Source organism: Equus quagga, chromosome 9 (assembly GCF_021613505.1).
Source record: "Equus quagga isolate Etosha38 chromosome 9, UCLA_HA_Equagga_1.0, whole genome shotgun sequence".
In the NCBI taxonomy this organism is placed as follows: Eukaryota; Metazoa; Chordata; class Mammalia; order Perissodactyla; family Equidae; genus Equus; species Equus quagga.
Window position 1 is genome coordinate 70,540,356 of NC_060275.1, and position 21,418 is coordinate 70,561,773.

Below are 21,418 nucleotides of genomic sequence, written 5' to 3' on the forward strand. Positions count from 1 at the left end.
CCAAAAAAGTTTTCATAAGGTGGCGTCTTATTTATTTTTTTTCTGAGGAAGATTGGCCCTGAGCTAACATCTGTTGCCATTCTTCCTCTTTTTGCTTGAGGAAGAGTAGCCCTGAGCTAACATCTGTTGCCAATCTTCCTCTATTTTGTATGTGGGTTGCCACCGCAGCATGGCCACCAATGAGTGGTGTAGGTCCGCACCTAAGATCCAAACCCAGGCTGCTGAGGTGGAGCACGCCAAACTTAACCACTAGGCCATGGGGCCAGCCCCTGGGTGGCATCTTATTTTTGTTAACAAAAAAGATTAACTAGTTTCCAAGCAGAAAGATTTTTTCCCCTTATCATAGCTGAATGCTGCCATGTGTAATTCAGGAGTGAGCTCAGAGGTTCCCACTTTGGTTTCTATTACACTAATTAGGTTCTTCCAAGGAAAAATAAAAAGTCTACTCGAAGTCACTGTACCGACATGATGACCGCATTCCACAGAAACTGTGTGTTCTAACGGTGAATTACACCAGCTTGCCTTGGAAACTTGAAACTGATAGTTGATTCTGGATTCCTGACTACAGAATCAAAGTAAAACAACGACAACAGTAAAAGCTGACAATACTATAAAATAGTATTAACAAAGAGGGCAAATTAACTTTAGAACACTGAAGAATACAAAGTTATAGGCAGCCTAAACTACCTTTCAAAGCCACACTATTTAGACAAGCTGGTAAATTTGCACTAATGCTTTTAAATGGTTCTGTCACTTTAAGTGCTAAAGAAAGAAAACAAAGTAAAAAACAGAGAAAGAATTATACTGAAGTGAACTATATATCAATCAGAAAAAAACAGTAGCTAAGAAAACAGACTGTTAAAGAACTCTGTTTATTGAGATATAATAGACGTCTAACATTGTTTAAGTTTAAGGTGTACAACACATTGATTTGATACATTTATATTGCAATATGATTGCTATTGTAGCATTTCCTGACACGTCTACCATGTCACATAATTATCATTCCTTCTGGTGGTACGAACAATTACAACGTAGTTTCTTAGCAAGCTCAGTGTTTATAACACAGTTTTGTGGTGCATAATCTCCATACTGTGTATTTGGTCTGCAGGACTTATGCATCTCCTAGGTGCAAGGATGTGCCCTTAAACAGTGCTCCCATCCCCCACCCGCTCCTGCCCCTAGTAACCACCCTTCCTCTGTTTGAGTTCAGTTTTTTTTAGATTCTACATATAAGAGATCATATGTCTCTTTTAAAGAAAGAATCCAAATCTAAAAATCCTATGTGCTAAGTGCTACACACCAACTGAGTTAAGATGCTAACCCACGAGTCCTTAGGGCCACCAGGATGAACGTGTTGGGGTAGCAGAGCCTCAGGGAGGCAGCCAGGCAGAGTGGCTCAGAAAACTGGCTTAGGAGTATGGCCTTGAGCAATCTACTTACCCTCTCTGTGGCCTCCTTCCCTCACTAGAAATTACAGGTAATAAGACCTCATACTGTCATCGTGAGGTTTAAATGAAAGAATGCATATAAAGGACCTAGAACAGTGACTGGCGCACATCAAGCAGGCTGATACTAGGTTCTTGTTCTGTCTGAAATATTCATGCACACATCTGACACTGCAACCTGAGGTTCTGCAATTTGAAAGTATAAAGTGTTCATCTACATAATAGGTACTTATGCCGATGCATCTTCTGTGCACCAAAGGACAGATGAAAACTAGCAATAAATCTAAATATTCTCTCAGCCTATTTGAATGAAAGCTTAGAGAATCTATCCTTGAATTCTTTACTGATACTCTCAGGTGCTTTCTAAATGAATTCTGCTACTCTAAAACTAAGCCAAAATAGGTTAGCTGGGCAGTTGTAATTGCCCTTTATCAAGCATGAAGTCCATCTCAATGAAAAGCAAACCTCTTAGAAAGCCAGATTCCATTTTTATCTACACACATGCTAACCAAGTTGGCATATGTTCCAAGCATCCTATAGTGTATATTTTAAGTAGACTCTTCTCACCTCATGGAGCTTTCATTAAATTACAAGAGAAAAATTCTCTCTTGCTATGACCAGAATAATGCTAGATTTGTTGTCTACTGTGTTTGTATTCTGTATTTTTCTCAGCCTACCTTTCATCAATAAATAACAGTGTTGCTTTAACTAAAAAGTGTGGAAAATTCTGATTGAATTTTCCACTTCAAAGTACACAAAATCATTTCATCTAACATGCTGTGTTAGAAAATCTATGCTCCGTTCTGACCTCCTGTTGCAGTCTATTTCAAGTATTGGTGATGCACCGCATCACACTGCATGGCTGCTGAAGTAGAGTAAACATATTGACTGAGAAATGTTTTGAAAAACCCCTATTCCACATAGATCCCAGCTACTGTCAAAAATCACAATAACGCTTGCATTCTGTCTGTGCAAGAGCATGACGGAGCTCTAGCAGAAATTCCCACAATAAATAAAACCAGCTACTTGCATAACAACTCTCCCTCTAAGCAGGACTGCGCCAGGCTAGGGGCTAGAGGGAAGGGGGGGCAAGACTCAGCCCAAATAATATGCTCAGAGGTGTATGAGAGAAGATGTTATTAACTATGCCCTTCCTTTAACCTATCTGCAAGGTTAAAATAAAATTTAGCAGAAGAGATTACCACGACCAGTGAGAAGGCACAACTCAGCCGGCAGGCAAGGAACATATGGAAGAAAAGGTAACATATTGATTGACCTTTCCTTCCAATTGCAGTCTAGGCAGCTAGCTGTCTTTTTTCATTTGGGAGGATATGACAGCTGACCTAGCTTCTTTTCCCGGACTAGCAAACTCAGACAGTCCTTGGACAACTTATGCCACTGAGACCAGTCTATACCTACAATGGTATGGCACTACAACATTAACGCTGTCGTAAGTAGAAGATCCTAAGGAGTACCCCTGTAATCAGATAGGCTTCTGGATTATAGATCTTCCTTCCTCCAAAAGTGCAAGCTCCCTTATCAGAAAGCAGTGGGAAAGATGTTTTCCAGGTGTACAGAATGGCAGCCAATATGAATTATTCATATTCCCTGAAATAAAGAGCAACAGAGTCCATTTAACTCAACATTTCCAAAAGAACTTTGTTAATATACTCGATAAGAAAAAAGTTCCTTGGCAAAAGGTTCTGTATTCAAATAAGTTTGAGAAACACCTAGTTAAACATAGCCCAAAGATTTTACTTACTGCAAGATTTCCCCAAGATCTTTACAATTATTAGCATTTTATTTAACAAGAGCAAGGGACAAGGTCTGCAGTGTTCCCCAAATTAATGGGACTATGGAACACTTTTGGGGGAAACGCCAGTCAGGCATGTACACAGAGTATGCTTTGAGAAATGCAGGTTTAACTGAGCCTTCATTTTAGTACATTGATAGGATGACCATAAAAGCAGAGAGCAAATTACTGCCACGTAATATACCAGTGACTGCACTTAGTAACTGAATTTCACAGTCTTGCGTTGCACCATGATGAAAGAGGTAGGTGCCCTGTGCTGTAATTCAATAGTGTCTCCTAGCACACCCTGCAAGACTGCACAACAAATCCAAGACAAGACTGAAAACAAGAGCTACACAAACAGATCCGTTGTGTAACACAGCGATCAAATTTCTAAAGAACAAAGCATAAAAACACATGACTGCCACACCATAGGCCTATAGTTCACGTGAAAGATAAACCCAGTAAACAAGAACCATTACCATTTCCATGTGTTTCTAACAGTGACAGAATAACAGAAATGGGCCCCTATTTATCAATGGCCAAGGCTTATCTTTGTTCTCTTTTCCCTTTTGGCAAATTTCCTGATCTCCTTGGACACATTTCCTATTTATGAGACTTCCACTTAGGCTGTAGACAATTGCAAGAGACCATTTCTCTCAACAACATGAATGAAGCTATGAAGAAAAGCTGGAAATGAAAAGTATGCTGTGATTTTGACTGGTTACTCCCTTAACCACTATGGCAGATTCCACATCCTCCTGCCATTCCACCATGGCTGAGAGCTAGCCAGGCCTCTTCCTTCCTTTCAAGAGTGTACTACCTTCTGAAATTTACTTTTTTAAGGTTTACTTATGACCTTAGCTTTTTAAATGATTTTTTAAACTACAATTTTGTAGCTTATCCAACTTGTTTTGATTGTTAAGGTAACAGCAATGGTCGCTTGTCATTGTCTACATCCTAAGTGGAAGAGGAAGCCTCAGAAATAGGACATTTTGCTTCTTCATGTATCTAGAATTTTGAGTAGGTACCAAACATTTGGAATAAAAGAACAATAGAAACTGAGGTAAATAATATTTAGCTCCAGAAAAAGTGTGTCTCTTCTATGTCACACCACTTGAGCAGGGGTGCTGAGTCATTCTGCTCTCTACTTGAGCCGGCTCTGAGTATTGTTGCAAGCTATGATCAAGAAAAGAAAAGCAGAACACAAACAGATCAGAGATAGCCAAGATCTTTGCACTGTCAAACAAAGACTCAAAAATAACTATGCTAAAGGACACAGTGGCAAACACATATGAAAACATGAATAAAGACATGAGAAATTTCTGTAGAGAGGTGGATACTATAATGATAATAAAGAATAAAACAGAAAAATTAGACTGAAAGATATCAGAATGAAACGGACTTACCAGCCAACTGAGCAAAGCAAAGGAAAGGATAAGAAAATTTAAGTCAAAATGATAGAAACTACCCATAGTGAATCACCAACAGAATAAAGCAAAAAACAACAAAGGGTGTCTAAGACCTGTGGGACATCAAACTGCCTAACATAGGCTAGGTATAAATGGAGTCCCAGAAGGAGAGGAGAGACAATGAGGTAGAAGATATGTTTGAATAGATAATGGCCAAGGGCTTTCCAAAAATGGATGAAAGTCATCAATCCACATATCCGAGAGGCTCAGTGAATTCTGAGCAGAATAAACATAAACTGTATCTGGGAACATCATAGTCAAATCTCTTTTTCAGGCAGGAAGTAGATAAATGTGTGTGATGTAATGGGAAGGTAGTATTCTATCCAAAAAAAAAATTAACTTGAAAACATGTTAAAACAGGCAATAGAGTTATCAAGGTACTGAAGCCAGTTACAGATATCCTGGTCTCTCAGCATTGCCAGGAAGTGGTTCTAGGCTGTTCGGGTTGCTCTTTTCAAGTATTGCTAGGAAACAATCCCCAGGCAAGATAAGAGTTGCCTGGCTAAATCTCTAAATTACTTTTTTTTTTTTTTTGGAGTTGCTGGTTATGTTTTGATTTATTTGTCTTTTTGCCTGAGGGGTGTAGGGATATATGGGCAAAGAAGATACAGAAGTCCTTGAAGGCAAAGGGATGACTGGATGATGTCAGTAATTCTTCATAAATCTAGAACCAAATTGGGTAACCTGTACTTAACCCGTTCTGTGATCTTTCCACCTCTAAATTAAAAAGATTTCCTACCCCTTTCCTCCAAATAAATTGCTAATCTTATCTTGGCCAATTGCCTGTTACACAAGTCTTTGGCAAGCACAACTCTGAGGACTCTGAGAAAAGTCAACAAATGCAATTCACTAGTTTTTTAAAGCCCTTGGAAAAAAAGTCCACTTCAGGACAAGAGAGGCCAGGCTGTAACAATTCACTGATGCATACTCAACCTTTGCCAGCTAAAAAGTAAAAACAGGAGACAGGTAACTGCTGCAAAAATCTGTGTGAGGAAAGAGAAACAGCCCAAACTAAATAGTGTTTCCTCCTTAATGTTTTTGGTCACAACATTCAAACAAAATAGAAGTTCCAGCAACTGAAATATTAAAAGCCATAGTGACCATGGTCTTTACACTTGTTCTTTATTTTACCTGTGTTTTGAAGCCCAATCCCATCTTTTCCTTAAAAACAAATATCATTTTACGAGATGATAAGTTAGGATGTTGGAAAGCAATATTAGGAAAGACATATAAGACTTTGAAAACAAAAGCAATAAAAATTTAAAATATTCTGAAAATTGCTACAAGCATAGCATAAAGGGATCTTCTGGGGTGCCGGTAACACTCCTTTCACCTTGGTGCTGCTACATGGGTATAGTCAGTGTGTGAAAGTTCACTGATATCTGCACTTTTTGGATATGTGCTACTATTACAGGAAAAAAAATGCAGCATCTAAGATGTGTGGAACAATATCAAACTGAAAATATCTGCACTTGTCTGTTTATATGCTACACTTCAATAAAAAAGTGCTTTAAAAAAGATTAAGGAGTGATTCTTCAAAAGGCAGCTGGCTATACTCACCTCGAGTCTAAGCACTGAATCCCACAGTGCCTGGCCACGAAACAGAGACTCAGTATGTCCTACTGGAACAGAATTCCAAGGACATGTTTTAGCCCTGTAATTCCAAGTGCTTTAATACTGTGTTTATATCGCACATGATAGCACCATGGGAAACAAATACACAGAACCCACTTTCCTTAGAATTACTTGTATGTGTCTGAGTAGAGAGATGTTAGGCTGAAAAAACTGGGGCACCCTTTGCCCATTTTTCAACTGAATTGTTAGCGGTCTGGAATTCTGTTAAAGTCAAAAGAGACAAAAATCCTTGTCAACTGGGATAGACAGGTCCGAACAACAAGGAGCATCAACACTTTTCAGACAGCTTTGCAGCATTATCTAGGTTCATGGCAGTGTGGAGTCAGGTGGCAGGAGAGTGGCATGTAGGTCAACATATGTCTCTGGCCCTCGAGGCAAAATGAAAATCACCTGGGGGGATAGTGGTTGCCTTCTTTGCAACCCTGAGAAATGCTGCCCACCTAGTACAGGGCGTCCCTGGGAAAGAGGCGAGCTCTTCCTGGACCGTGAAGGCAAAGAGTGTGGTGTAGTGGCTAAGCACAGGGCCTAACTGGGTCTGAATCCTGGCTTCACCTTTTACTAGCTCTGTGACCTTGTACAAGTTATTTAACTTTCTTCGCTGTTCTGCCACAGGCAGTGAATTATTGTGCACAGGTTTGCCAGGTAGACAGATCACATTATAACTACAGCCCCAAAATGCAACATGACACTCTTCTTGGACAGGAAAAAAGGGAATTCATCATTTGGAACGTTGGAAAACATCATCCCTTCAGTGTGATGTACGTTGTCATAGTTTTGTCTTGTAAACTTGCCAATGCAGCCCATAGGAGTCGAGAGCAAACATCAGAGACAGTTGTCTGCTAGAGTTAAAGAATGACTGGAAGAGAAATAAAAATATCATTTGTCCACCACAAGGTCTTCCTTGTGATCCAAAGCACGGCAGATGTTTATCTATTTATTTATTTATGTCTGACGAATGCCTGCAGCTCAATCTGTTTTATCCTTTGGTAACAGGAGGTCGCCTTAAATCCACTGAGGGACTTTTCTGCTTTCCTTCATGAGCTGTCTATGCCCCGTGGCCAGTCACAACAAAAGCAACTAACTTTGGTAAAATCAATGAAAAGGTAGAGGATTTTTTTCTACTCCTTAGAAATGCCCAATACCTGTAGCAATTTTTAAAATATTTCACATTTCTATTGTTTTTGCTTCTAAAGGCTTATGTTTTTCATGATGTCACTTTCTGGCATCCTAACTTAGTGCCCAGTAAAACACAAAAACAAAAGTTTTTCTTTTACAGAATTGCCCATCGTGTTCTGCTTCTTGATCTGGCACTGGTCACAAAGGATTGTTCAGTCTGTGGAAATTCATCAAGCTGTACACTTGTGAGTGTATATTTCAATAAAAAGTTTGATACACACGCACACACCCAAGTACACACAATTAAAAAAAACTTAGCCCCCACAAAAAGGAAGTAGTTGCCACTGCCAGGCATGTGCCAAGGGCGTCATGTGTGGGAAGCGTCTGCTCCTCTCTCACCACCTCAGTTATGTCCATCAGGCAGCAAGGCAGGATGGTTTAGAAAAGGGACTCCACTAGCCAGACTGACTGGGTTAAATCCTGGCTTCCATTTTACTAGCTGTGTGATCTTGCGCAAGTGATCTAACTTCACCCAGCTTCAGTTTCCTCACCTGAAGGATGGCAGTCACAGTACTGCCCCCGTGAGGTTGCTAGGAGGAGTCAGGAGGGATCCTGTGTGGGAAGCGCCTGGATGTCAGGGCTGAATAAGCACTAGCTCTCCCATGATTTGCAGTTGCCATATTTCCCTCACACGTGGCTGCTTCCAATCCTGGAACATTTAAGTCTCCCATATATCGTCTTTCTTGGCCCAGGTATTTTTGCCTGGAGAGAATGCAGCCTAGAGGAGAGGGGAGGGTTAATCCTCCTCCTCAGTCCACGGCATAGTACTGCCACCATCAGTTTATTCACCTGTCTATTTACTTTCCACCCCATGCCCCTCACCCCTTCCCTGCCTCCCAGCAACCTTCTAATGTGCCTGATGGATATCCAGCTTTTGTATGAGCTCTTGGAGAATGTAAATTGTATGGTGTGCATGTATTTTTAATTGGCATTACAAGTACGGAACTAAACAACTGGATTCTAACTTGTTTTTGCATGGTGATGTCCTAGGCTCCATCCGCATTGCCGCCTGCCCCTCGTGCTGTTGCTTCTAACTACCGGATGTTACGATGGCAGCTACCCTATTTTCCACTCACTCTCTCAACTGTCTACACCTACAACACTCCCAAACTTTCTGGCACGACAACAATGCTGCAAGAAGCATCTGTGTCCTGGGACAGAGGCCACTTTTTTCAGATTCAGATTGCTGGGTCATAGGGCAGACTATGTCTAGTTTAACTAAGGGCTGCCGTTTTGCTCCCCCAAACAGCCTAATTACTCTGTGGAATGGCTGCACCAGACCATTTAATTACAATATTCTTAATGAGGAGGATACTGTTATCCCCCCATTGTGCTGATGAGGAAACAAGAGATCTTCCCTCGGCCGCAGAATTCAAAAACAGGTCTGGGTGATCTCAGAGCCTGCACGTGTTCCACCAGGGGGGCCGGGACAGGAGGATCCTTCCACGTCTGCCACGAGCCACACACCCTCCATTCCGGTCTGGCAGATCACCTTAGGACGTGCATTCACGTCAGGTTCCTGTCCTACATTCAACGCTGTTTAAAAAGTTCTGTCCTCCTTTGAAGGCCCTGGTGGAAACCCACCAGCTCCAGGAAGACTCTTCCGACTGCTGCTCACAGATCTCCATCTGTTCAAAATCAACAGCGTGCTGATACTGTTTACCATACTATTTATTATGGCCTCTGCTTTATTTCTTTGCTAATTACATTATATTCTTGAAGGTAAGAGCCAAATCCTGCCAGTTATATTCATCCATGCCTGACACACACTGAGTGTATGCTAGACATTCAAAAACAAGCAGAACTCTCCAGACTTAACCATGCGGATGTTCCACCTCAAAGATGATCTGCTCCTAACCCCTTATTTCACAAAATGGGGAAAAAAGCCCCCAAAAGTTGAATAAGGATTACCTAATAACCATGATAAGAGTAACCATAGTTCAAAAGACAGCTACAATTTGGTACTCATTAAGTACCTGTGTGGTGAAAACTTTTTATGTGTTATCTCATTTATTCCTTTAAACAACCTGATTAGGTAGATATTATTTTGGTACCCATTTTTCAGATGAGGAAATTGAGGCTCTCAGTGTGATTAAGTAATTGGTCCAAAGCCATAGCTAATAAGTTTCAGATATGAGATTCATGCTCATTTTAGCTGGGACCAAAGGTAATTTGTAGATGGCTGATGTAAGAACAAACAGAAACTATAAGGTACCTCCAAAATTTCTATCAGAAATGTATCACCCCTAAAAGCCTTTGTAAAAAAGTTTACACAGTCCAACATTTTATGTGACTAAAATACTCACAGAATAATTACGGCAACCAGTCTTCCCAACCCCTTCCCCATCCTTCAACATCCTTAAATATAGTAACAAGTATTACATCCTCCAAAAAACAAGAAATTATTCTTTAACACTCGAAATTCCTGGGACTAGGAGGGTGTTAATTACCATCCAGAAAGTCAATGCATAATAAGGCTCAAAAATGTAGATATTTTAAAGCCGTCTCCCTTAGTGCTTAAAAAAATCAGCCTATTTCTTTTGGTATTACAGACAGAAGCACAATTCCATGATTTCCATCGCCTTTATTCTACGTCATCTTTGCAACTACGAATTCTGGTCAACGCAGCTTCTTGTCTGCTGTGAACAGTGGGTTTCTAAGGTCTCAAAGACATTTACTCTTGAGATAGGTAAAAATGAAAAACAGGATCAATCCTAAAAGGTTTACAGTAGTGAGGAAAGAAGACCATCTGCTCTGAGATAGCTCTGGGCTGATCTTCCCAGCAGGGAGGCCAGGTTTTATAAACCTTGTTCTCATTAGAAAAAGGGAGAGAAATCGCTGACAATTAGTAACCAGGATTTTCAAGCCCTATAGTAGACTGAAACAACGTTATCTTAGAATTATATGCAGGATTTTGGTAGTTGGGTTATCTGCCCCTTTGGGTAGTTTGGTTTGTTTTTTAAAGGAGGATAGAATGTTGAACACATTTTGGTTTTGAAATTTATTAAATGCTATGCCTACCACTATTTACTCTCAGACGCTCAAAATTTCAACACAATCTTTACGACCCTATTTATTCTGGATCAGCAAAGCCTCCAATGGAAAATGACAGCTCATCTAGAATAAATCTTCATCATCCTTTTGTGCTGAAATGCCAGGAGATTTCAAAACTAATCCTCTGTACACTCTCGTGCTCTTTCCTGTCCCCCTTCTGTCTCCCCAGATCCTGTCCCTGTTGCTCCCATGTCAAATTGATTTTTATTTAACAGAGGCCTTCAGCAGCTCCACAAATAACCGTTCTGTGGTCTTTGAACTATTATTCCTATTGCCTGTTTTGCTTTATTCTTTGTTCATTTGCTGTGTTACAGCATTCATCCTGGGGGACAGACAGGTGGGCATATTCTCACAGAGAAAGACACTTCCGAATTCCCAGTGGACAGGCTTAGCCAATCAGAGGGACATTATGTACCTCTGATTTCCCCCTAACCCTTTACTCTTATTCAAATAAAACAGATTTGAAAGCTTGTTTTCCTATACTCAAAGCATAAAAGGCTTACTAAGAGAAAAAAATTCAGGCTAAAAAAAAAAGCCAACTCCTTGAGCAGAAAATGAGCCCCTTCTATCTGGCTCATATTTTCCCCATAGCTTTAAAGTAATTCTGTTTTAAAAATTAACTTCCACTGAAGACAGTGATAGAAGATTGCCTAATAATAACGCTTGGCGAGTAATGAGGGATGATGGCATTCGTAGAGGGATATTAGGATTGAGAAACGCCATTCAAAAATCTCAGACTAAATGGTAAAATTATCTAGTTATAAATAGCCTTGGGAGAAAAGAAAAATAATTCCATAATTTGATAAAGAGAACATTCTATATTCTCTTCTCATTTTACAGATGAGAAAACCTAGAGCAATGAGGGCTCAGTGTTAAGCGGCTATCCAAGGTCACAGAGCCAGTTTATCACAAAGCCCAGTGGAGAGCCCAGCCTAGCATATTCCTGCTACCACTCTGTATTGCTACTGGGAAACTAAACGTCCTTACCTGATGACACTTCTTCCAAGATTACACAATGCCGACTCACAACAAAATCGATATTCTCAAAGATTTGGCAGCTGGTTTACCATAAATTGTTACCGGCCCTCAGAACGTGGGCACCTGTAATTTGCAAGAGTTCTTTACTACAACTCAGGTGTATTGAGTTGAAAATGATACAGTGCAGATTCTAAACCTATGTGCTTATAATGAAAGGTCACTGGCTACACAGATGCACATTTCCATTTGCTATTTACTGGCCAAGTAACATATCCACACAGCAAACAGTGGCTTCCCCATCATTTCTTACTGTTAGAAAAGATTTTTAGGCCCTTTCTCAAATTTCTACTACTGCAGTTTTTTGGGGAGGAAAGGATCTGACCTTTAAAACCTATTTGGGTACATGCCCGAACCTTTTCACACAGCACACTAAGGCACCAGACATCTTCTTTATAGCAACTTAATGAGTTCCTCTTAGAGTCTGTGTGGAAAAAGAAGCCATGATTCTCACTCAAAACAAAGTGGAGCAACAAAAAGACTCTCACCACCCACAGAAGAAAACCAGCTAAGTGACAGTGTAATGTATAACACTTTGCATGATGAGAAACATATTTTCAAAAATGTCCAGGGAGAATGAAACGAATACAAGAAAAAACAAGAAAGAGGAGCAACAAAAGCACATGCTCAACTGAGTGCTTAGGACCCCACTGACCAAGAGGTACGTGCTGGGTGTCACAGTGGACGTGCTTAGTCACACGATGCATTAGTGACTTGTTAGCTAAAACTCTCGGGTGGGACGTGAGAAGGACCTGCTGCACTCTGAACCGTGCTCTACTTCAGCAAAATGCACGTCTTATGCGATAAAACCATGTGACTTATTCACACCTACTTCATTTTTTCCCTTCACATACCAAGAGAACTTCCATGACGTCATCACAAGGCTCCTGAGACAAAGTGAGTTGTCTGGAGCTTGGGCAGTGGGACATCCGAGGCACTTAATGAATGTAACAAAGGGTTATGATGTCTGGAGTCCACTTTCAAATACTTGGGCACAGGTTATATAATAGTATGCACACTGGTTACAGTTATATCCTGTACAGTCAGTGGCCCTAATCAGAATCCACTTCCCCAGGGTGGTCAACTAGCATACATCACAGGTGTCTACTGAGATAGTCCACACCACAGATTTTGCTAACTGACATACTGAAACAGGTTCTCATTGCTGAAACCAAAATCGGTGCCTTTACTAGTCAGCATAATGGATGTGAAAAACAGGCTTTCCTTGTTGAAACTAGTGGTATTTAAGGTAAGAGAATTGGCAAAATCATCTGAGAGACATTCTCCAGCTTTGCAGGAACAGGGCATAAGAATCTAGGGAGGTCTGCAACTTGTACCCGAGGACTGGCTCCAACTGCTCAGTGGCCTCAAGCCCAGCAGCTGGGTCAGGGGTGCCCTGTGGCATGATGCCCACTATAAAGGTGAGAGAATCCTGCCTCTGGGAAGTGGTCGGAGGCAACTTCCACTCAACTTGGAGTGGAACTTTCCAGAAAGATTTGGCTGGAGCATTTAAAAGGCCAGAAAGCAAAGACTTTATGGGACAGGCTGCAGGAATGCTTTGTGCCTGTTTGCTAATGAATGTTTGTTTTATAAAAGTCTGTATGTAGCAGAACTGGCCTGTGACTTACTCCGGTTGTGTGCGATTAGGAAATCCTCGCCCAAAACCTCAGCCACTTTTCTGTGGCTGCTGCTATTTGTTACACAGCACGTAAGAGGTGGACATGATCAAATCAGCTTAAGACTGTTCTCCCACAAACACATAACAAATATGCAGCTCGTATAAATGCTGCACTGGAGCTGACCCACTCAGCTGGGGAAATTTTCAGGAATTTTACACATCAGTTGTTAAATGTAGCCCTTATTGTAAATTACAACTATCTAAACTCATAATTAAATACACTACATTGAAAACAAAGGTAACAGACACCCAAAACTGATTCACTTAATTATTTGGCTAAATTTCACTACGGTTTATGTCAATCATATCTGTATGGTGAAAAAACTATATCTTAACACTCTAGTGGGCATCTCTTCCCAGCTCTGAGCTCAGCCTTGTCACACTGCTACTTGACATTGGCAGTGGTAGGAATATTTACATGTCAGAAACCAGCAAATGCTACCTACCAGGATTTCGTCTGTTTTCAGGGCTGGCGGCTGAACATTTACCAAACTCCACTGGTGTGGATGGTCTTGAATTAGTAGAGAAGACTTTGCCTCTTCTAAGGCCTTCAAATACACCGGCATAAATAAAACCCCACAACCCCATTTTCCGCAGAGGGACCATGCCGCCATGCACACCCGCCGCCCGGGGCGACGGGACACACTCACTTTTGAAGCAGCTGGGTCCACTAGTCTCTGGCGATGTCGGGCTGAGTTGAAATGGCTCTTCGGAGGCTGCCCTTCCTGACAGTGAATGGAAGATGGGGAATGAACAAGAGGTGGGAAGGGAGAAGGTGGGGTGTGGAATGATGGGAAAATGGTCAGAAAAGGGAGAGGGACAGTGTTTAACGGCACTGTACTTTGTTTTAGCTAAAATCTAATAATAAAAACACACAACAGGCTTCCCCCACAAAAGCACATGCCACATGCAAGACATTTTGTTAAAAACAGCCTCATATACGTGTGTGTGTAATACAGTCATGAAGACAGCCCAGCATAAAGACATCTCCCATCAAACCTTCCTTTGCCTATTATCTGATATTGTCTCTAATTACATTTCAAGGACACTAAGGAAAACTGGGACACGATTTCCCTAAACATGAAGTCCATCTTCCTAGAACATCGGAAGGAAGGCATTAAGGGGCTTACTTGGAGTTAGACTTGCCACCCATATGGATATCACCAAAATGATAGGAAAATCACAGTCTATCTTAAAACCTTGAAAAATCTCCTGCCATCCAAGCTCCTCTCTCCATCATCCTGGAAGAATTCCTGGTGTCTGGAAGCCAGTGAAAACTCTGCCCCTAAACCCCTAAATACAATTCAATTTTATTGGTTCTAATAGGGACTTGGGATTAAGGTTATTAACTTGAACTATGAAGAAGGGTGGTCTTTCCTTAGAACTACCCCACTAAATCCCTGTGTAAGGATATAGGACAAACGGACCACACAGAAGACTTAACCCTTCTCCGTGACTCATCCATGCCATGACACGCATACACACACACACACACACAAACCAAGGAACTATGTTTTAAAGAGGAAGTTTGGAATAGGGGTCCCTATAAATGCTACAGAATTTCACTTCCCATCGTTCAAAACTGGACAATAGCAAACCAGAATTTAAGAAGCAAGCAGTATCCACAGTGGACATTGACTCCAGGGATGAGGAGGTTTAAGCAACAGAGAGAGTCTCAGAAAACCCCTGAGTTTAAAGCCCCTAGTCCAAGAGAAAGACTCCACATGGAGCGGAACACCCTTCACATGGAGTGTTAGCATTTGCTCAGCTGTGTAGACAGAAGAGAGTGAAAAGACCTTCTACTTCGGTAAAAAAGTAATGTCTATATTATAATACTTAAGAATTCTTTAATTTTTTTCCAGGAATGACAGCTCTATTACTTTTAAGACATAGATCAATCATACGCACTTGAATTGCCAACAGTCACTGCTTCTGTGTCCAAAGTATAATGCTTACCTTTCAAAAAGGAAATGTCATAAGTAGTAGATTGCAAGCCAGGATTATATTTTTCCTAGTAACTGCCCTACCGACATGCATTCTTCCCCTACCCTCTTCTGAAAGAATGGAAGGAAAGAGTCTTACAAACCCAGCTGACCTAGAAAAGTACCAAAGCTTTAACAGCATAAATGATGCTCATTAATTCACAGAATACCTAGCAAAACAAAAACAAAAAATTGAGTATGACCTCTCATTCAATAGAATCAATAGTTTTTACATGAGAAGTGGTTTGTTTTTTTTGTTTTTTTTTTTAAATCACAGATTGTTTATTTGGCTTGATTGGAAAATTCTCCTCTAAATTTAATGTTTTATCAGAAAGTAATTTTAGTGCTTTCTCCTCCCTAAGAAAGGTTATCAGATGTAAATAAATAATTATTCTCATTAATACATCTGGAGAACTATCTGCCCTTATTAACCTCCCTCTGGAATGATTACAACTGATTTAAGAGTTCCAATGCACCGTGCCAGGCTTCCACTCATTAGGAAAAAAAATTAATCTCGGCATTAAACACACAATTACAGTCAATGTGCAAATTAACTAAATCTTAGGCCTGTGGTTTATTGGTCTTCTTCTGATTCCAAGGTGAAAATGTTATTTTTTTTTAATTAGCTAATTGCACCATGAACTCAGCAGGGGGCAGACACAGATATTAAACCTAGAATCTAAATCCTCAACTCCCAGTTTGTGGAAAGCCGGTTTTGGAGAGCACACTTCTCAATGGGAGTGGAGGAGGCACCTGGGTTTTGGGAAGCTGGTCTCCATTTTACCTCATTTATTATCAAGAACAATGAGTCTGCAACAACAGTCTGCTTTCAATGAACAAATGGGTCTACGAAATAATCAATATATTTACACCAATTCCAGCGATACATTTTAATAGAAACCAAAGAACAGCCCAGAAGATTAATGTCATTTTAACAGATTGCACAAGGAGTGAAAATAAAGAAATCGTGAGCAGCTCACAGCAAGTTTTCTCCATATGACTCCTATCTTAAACTAATCCTAATTTTCAACACAATAGTCACATGCTATTCTATTGTTGAAAAAAAAGTTGGTGGTGGTTAGTTGCTCATGTATTCCAGAGTTAATGTGATGATACTGAGACTTTGTGGAAGGTGTACACAGCTAGTCCTAGGTAGGAATCTCTGAGAAGAATTTAATCCATTAGAAGCTGGATATGCCTGCTTCTTCACTTTGGGAGACCTCAATGTAAAAGCTTTCTCTTTGTCTTTCTCCAGTCCTGTTACAGGCCAGATTCCCTGACATGTCCTGGGAAGGCACAAACATTGCTTCTTCGAGCACAGTCAGCTCTATCTGTTCAATTATGAAACACTTTACCTTTTTAAAACAGGGAACAGGGCTCTCATAAATGGTATCACAGAAAACCAACATCCCTGTATGACAATTCATAGGTATAGTTTTCCATGTTTGAGAAAAACATTAAATTCTAATACTTGGGACATTAAAGACAAAATTAATAACTTCATTTTCTTTTCCCAAATTCTTAGTCTCAAGAATCTATTTCTCCCCCTAAGTCATAGCCTTCAGACTCTGGAATCTGTCATTCCAGATTGAGACATCGCTCTCGTGGTACCATTTACCTCCTGGCCAATGCCATCAACATCAGCAAAATAACAGACTGGACCTGGGCAGGCCCACAGGGCTCTCAGCTGAACGGCTTATTTACATATGTAAATAGGGGCTCTTCACCGCAAGGGTAGAGAGGGCAGGAGAAGGAAGGTTGGAGACCTCACCATTAGCTTTGCGGAAACAGAAGCACATTATATTGCTTGGGTCAACGTCACCAAAATCATTTTGCAGTGATAACCACCACTAACAAAAGTAGCAGCCCTCAGTTATATGAATAAACTATTAAAAGATGACAAAAGAAGTGTTGACATGTGAATAATCTGGAAACTTAAGGAGACATATTTCATCTCCATGCTAAATACTTTCATCAAGCCTTCTCCTGTTAAGCAAGTCATTTCAGAAATTATAAACATCCCTTAACACTGCAGATCATACTTTTTAAAGAAATTATTGCTCCCTAAACATTACAGATCTGATAGCATAGTACTTTAGCTTAATTTGCATCACATAAACATATTTACAAGAATGCTCTGTGAAAAATAATGTATCAGGCATGAAATAATGGGTACCCAGTGAATTTACTGGCTGACATTACATTTTCTAAAAGCCTAATCCTTTAAATCAGGTATAAGTTATTCTATCTCAAAATTAGAGCCACAAGGAAAATTTAAAACTAAGTGTATCTATAATTTTGGCATTATTTTTTATTATTATCCCATTATTTTTTAAAAAAACTATCATTAGACATTTCCATCCTAGAGATTTTAAAGAAAAAAAAAACAAAAAGCAAAATGGAATATCCCATCATTGTTTCAAGGGCTCCTAGACCTCTTCTTAAAAGCTCATTCAAAATAGGTTTTTGTGCTTTTGTGAGGAAGACTGGCCCTGAGCCGACATCTGTTGCCAATCTTCCTCTTCTTGCTTGAGGAAGACTGTTGCTGAGCTAACATCTGTGCCAATCTTCCTCTACTTTATATGTGGGATGCTGCCACAGCGTGGCTTGACGAGCAGTGCTAAGTCTGTGCCCAGGATGTGGACCCGGGAACTGCAGCCCACTGAGCGTGCAAACTTAACCACTACATCACCAGGCCAGCCGCTCAAAACAGTTTTAATTCCGAAAAGAATCACATGCATTCTCAGATAAGAATAAACTTTTTCACCTGACTCTGAGACATCCTTTTGTCTGTGATAAATACATTTCAGCCCCAATTGAAGCTCTTACGAAACAGTATTCTTAAATACAACAAAGCTATTGCCAACAGGCACAGTAAAGCGGCCCCTGCACATGGATAAAGCAATCTAGAACCAGGCAAAGTCAAAAAATTCCATGAAAATAAACTGACTGAAAGAATTCACAAGCTGAGGTGATTTAACAATTACCGAGCATATCCAAATTGGGATCAGAAATCCAAATGAACATGGAAAAAACGCACCATTTAGAAGCAAGAGCACATTTTCAACGATGACATTGTAGGCTTCTAAAACCCACAGAACTAATCCCAGAATAATTTATGAAAACCTCCATCATTAATAACCTTGTCAAGATGAAAGTACATCATCTATTCTTGTCTACTTTCAAACCCAGGTTTTTCAACTTGGCTCAAGAAGAGAGTCACCAAAATGGGGCAGGGAAGGGATACCCGCCTCTGAAAGCAAATCCTAACACAGTGGCTTCTCACTTTGTTCACTGTGATGCTCAACAGGAAATGAGTTTTACAATATGAAACACACTTGCCAATACCACCATCAATACACTCCACGTTCCCGTCTAGTCTAGCACCTATTTAAGTAATGCTGGTCTCTACCCACTAAATCAACGATGTGACCTGCAGTTAAAAAACACACCGAGGGGTCACAGATGTACAGTGACAGATAAAAACTAGACCACTGGTGGAGAACATGATGCAGTCTATACAGAAACTGAAATATAACAATGTACACCTGAAAGTTACACAATGTTATAAGCCAATACGACCTCAAAAAAAAAAAACCCAAAAAACCAAGGGTATGGTTCTTAAACTGTGACACAATAGGAATTACTTAGTAATTCCTTATGAATGCATTAGGTTGTGTCCCAAACTTCAGTAATTTACTTATTAATTTTTTTCCCACATCCATGATCTATGTGTACTATTACATCTATTCTGAATACTAGTCTTTTCTTAACTGGTTTATTTAAAAAGATGACTCCTTTTTTTTTTTCTTCTTTTTTCTTTTTTGCCGAGGAAGATTAGCCCTGAGCTAACATCTGTGCCAATCTTCTTCCACTTTATATGTTGGTCGCTGCCACAGCATGGCTGATGAGTGGCAAAGATCCGAGCCCAGGATCCAAACCCACAAACTCAGGCTGCCGAAGCAGAGCATGCCAAACTTAACCACTATGCCAAGGGGCCAGCCCCAACTCCCTTTTTTAAAAATTTAAATACTTCAATTTTTAATGATGGTCTAAGAAATAACACCTTGAAATCACTGCTTTGTTGTGCCAGTTACATTTTTTTAAATACATATTAAGATAAATATATTAAAAACTATATAAAAATATCTGTATGCTGACTAATCTGCATGGAACCAGTGATGTCACATCACCTTGGGTGGCAGACAACGGGAGTGAGCACCCCAGGCTCTGTGGTTTTTGGGGGTAGGGGATGGTCACCATAAGCTGGCATTTATGACTCTGCTATAACATTTCTCCCTCGATTCCAACTGCCTATTCTGAGATGTCAAACAGGTATTGCAAAGTTCACAGGTCCATGACCCAATTCTTGACCTTTGCCCTCCATATCTGCCCTCCGCAGTGCTCCTCATCTCCAGGAAAGGGAACCACCATTCACCCAGTTGCTCCGATCAATGACCTGGGAGTGAACCGTGCTGTCTTGTTCTTAATCTTGGTTTCCATGGGTGAAACAACACCCCCCACCATCCCTTATCTAATCCATCAGCAAATCCTACTGGTTTTAACGTCCTAATATATTTCACATTCAACCTTTCTTACTTTTGCCATTATCGACCTCATCCAAGTTATTTATCTGTATTAGTTTGCTAGGGCTGCCATAACAAAACCCCACAAATTGGGTGGTTTAAACAACAGAAATTTATCGTCTCACAGTTCTGGAGGCCAGAAGTCTCAAACCAAGGTTTCAGCAGGTTTGGTTTCTTCTGAGGGCCGTGAGGGAAGAAGCTGTTGTCCCAGGCCACTCTTGATGGCTGACCTCTCCCTGTGTCTTGTCACATCATCTTTCCTCTCCGTGTCTGTCTCTGGGTCCAAATTTCCCCTTCTTATGAGGACACCAGTATATTGGATTAGGGAACACCCTCGAAACTTGCTCTTGACTTGATCGCCTCTGTAAAGACCCTATCTCCAAATAAGGGCACATTCTAACATATAGGAGTAGGGACTTCAGCATATTTTGGGGGAGACCCAATTCAAGCCATAACACCATCCAAGTCATTCGGATTCCAGCTCTAGCCTCATATCTCTCTTCTGCTACTTTTGCTCTCCAGAGAGTCTATTCTTCCAACAGCAGACGAAGCCACCCTAATAAAACATACATAATGTCACTCTCCTCCAAACCCTCCAGTATCTTTCCCTTCTACTCATCCAAAGTCCTTCCAGGGCCTGCAGAGCATGGAGTGACCAGCCCAGGCTCCTTGTCTGGATTCCTACTGTTCCCCACTTACTCCACTCTGGCCACACTGGTCCTTGTGCTGTTGCTAGAGCACCTCAAGCACATTCCCGGCTCGGGGTCCCTGAGATTCCCTTCCCTGGAAAACACTCCTTTTAAGTGTTTTTGCAAAGCAGACCTATTCGCTCCATTCAGGACACTCAGGAACGTCCCTTCCCCTAAACGAGGACCGAGCCCCCCATCACTCCTGTACCCTTGTCCTCCTTTACTTCATAACAGTCATTACTACCTGACATTATATTGTATATGTATGTGCTTGTCTTTTTTTCTACAAGCTCCACAAGGCCAGGAGCTTTGTCTCTTTCGTTCTCTATCTGGCTCTTGGTGGATGCTAGATAAATAATTATCAAACTAATAAATGAAGCAAATTTATATATATGATGCATAATTAGACCAGCTCATCCATACCCAGTGTCTCAGTCAGGGCTCCTGCAGGAAACAGAGGGCACACTCACACTAGGTGCTTTGAGAAGAATTTGATAAAGGGCTTACTTACAAAGAAGTAAAAGGAGTGGTGCTCCTTCACCACCCCTAGACCAGAAGAGGCAAAGGGAGGGGCCTGCTTCCAGAACCTGAAACAGAGAGCTGGGAATGGAGGGTCACCTGGCAGGTACCCTTACCTTCAAAAGAACATTCAGCCAGCCAGTGCTAATGCCCAGGAAGGGAGCCAGAGAACAGTGATTTCTATATATTCTCTGTTCTCCCTCCTTCCATTCAATCTCCTGCTTCCCCATTGGGCCGAAGCCAACCAAACACCAGAAGGTAGGGAGCCCTTTGATGCAGGTCCATGGAGGAGGTGGGTAGAGGGAGAGAGGAAAAAAAGAAAGAAGGAGGGAGGGAGGAGAAGAGAGAGGAA

General features: G+C 40.8%; 1 protein-coding gene across 8 annotated transcripts in view; it reads right to left on the bottom strand.

Moving 5' to 3' along the window:
• The window catches only part of MAST4 (microtubule associated serine/threonine kinase family member 4), a 574,884-nt gene that overhangs the window by 285,304 nt on the left and 268,162 nt on the right, over positions 1-21,418 (bottom strand). For 3 of the 8 annotated variants that reach the window (XM_046672106.1, XM_046672110.1, XM_046672104.1), the window contains exon 4: positions 13,941-14,015. The exons of the other annotated variants lie outside the window; for them this stretch is intronic. In XM_046672106.1, the coding sequence (XP_046528062.1) occupies positions 13,941-14,015 (75 nt within the window). The remainder of the gene's footprint in view (positions 1-13,940; positions 14,016-21,418) is intronic. 8 annotated transcript variants of the gene reach the window in all.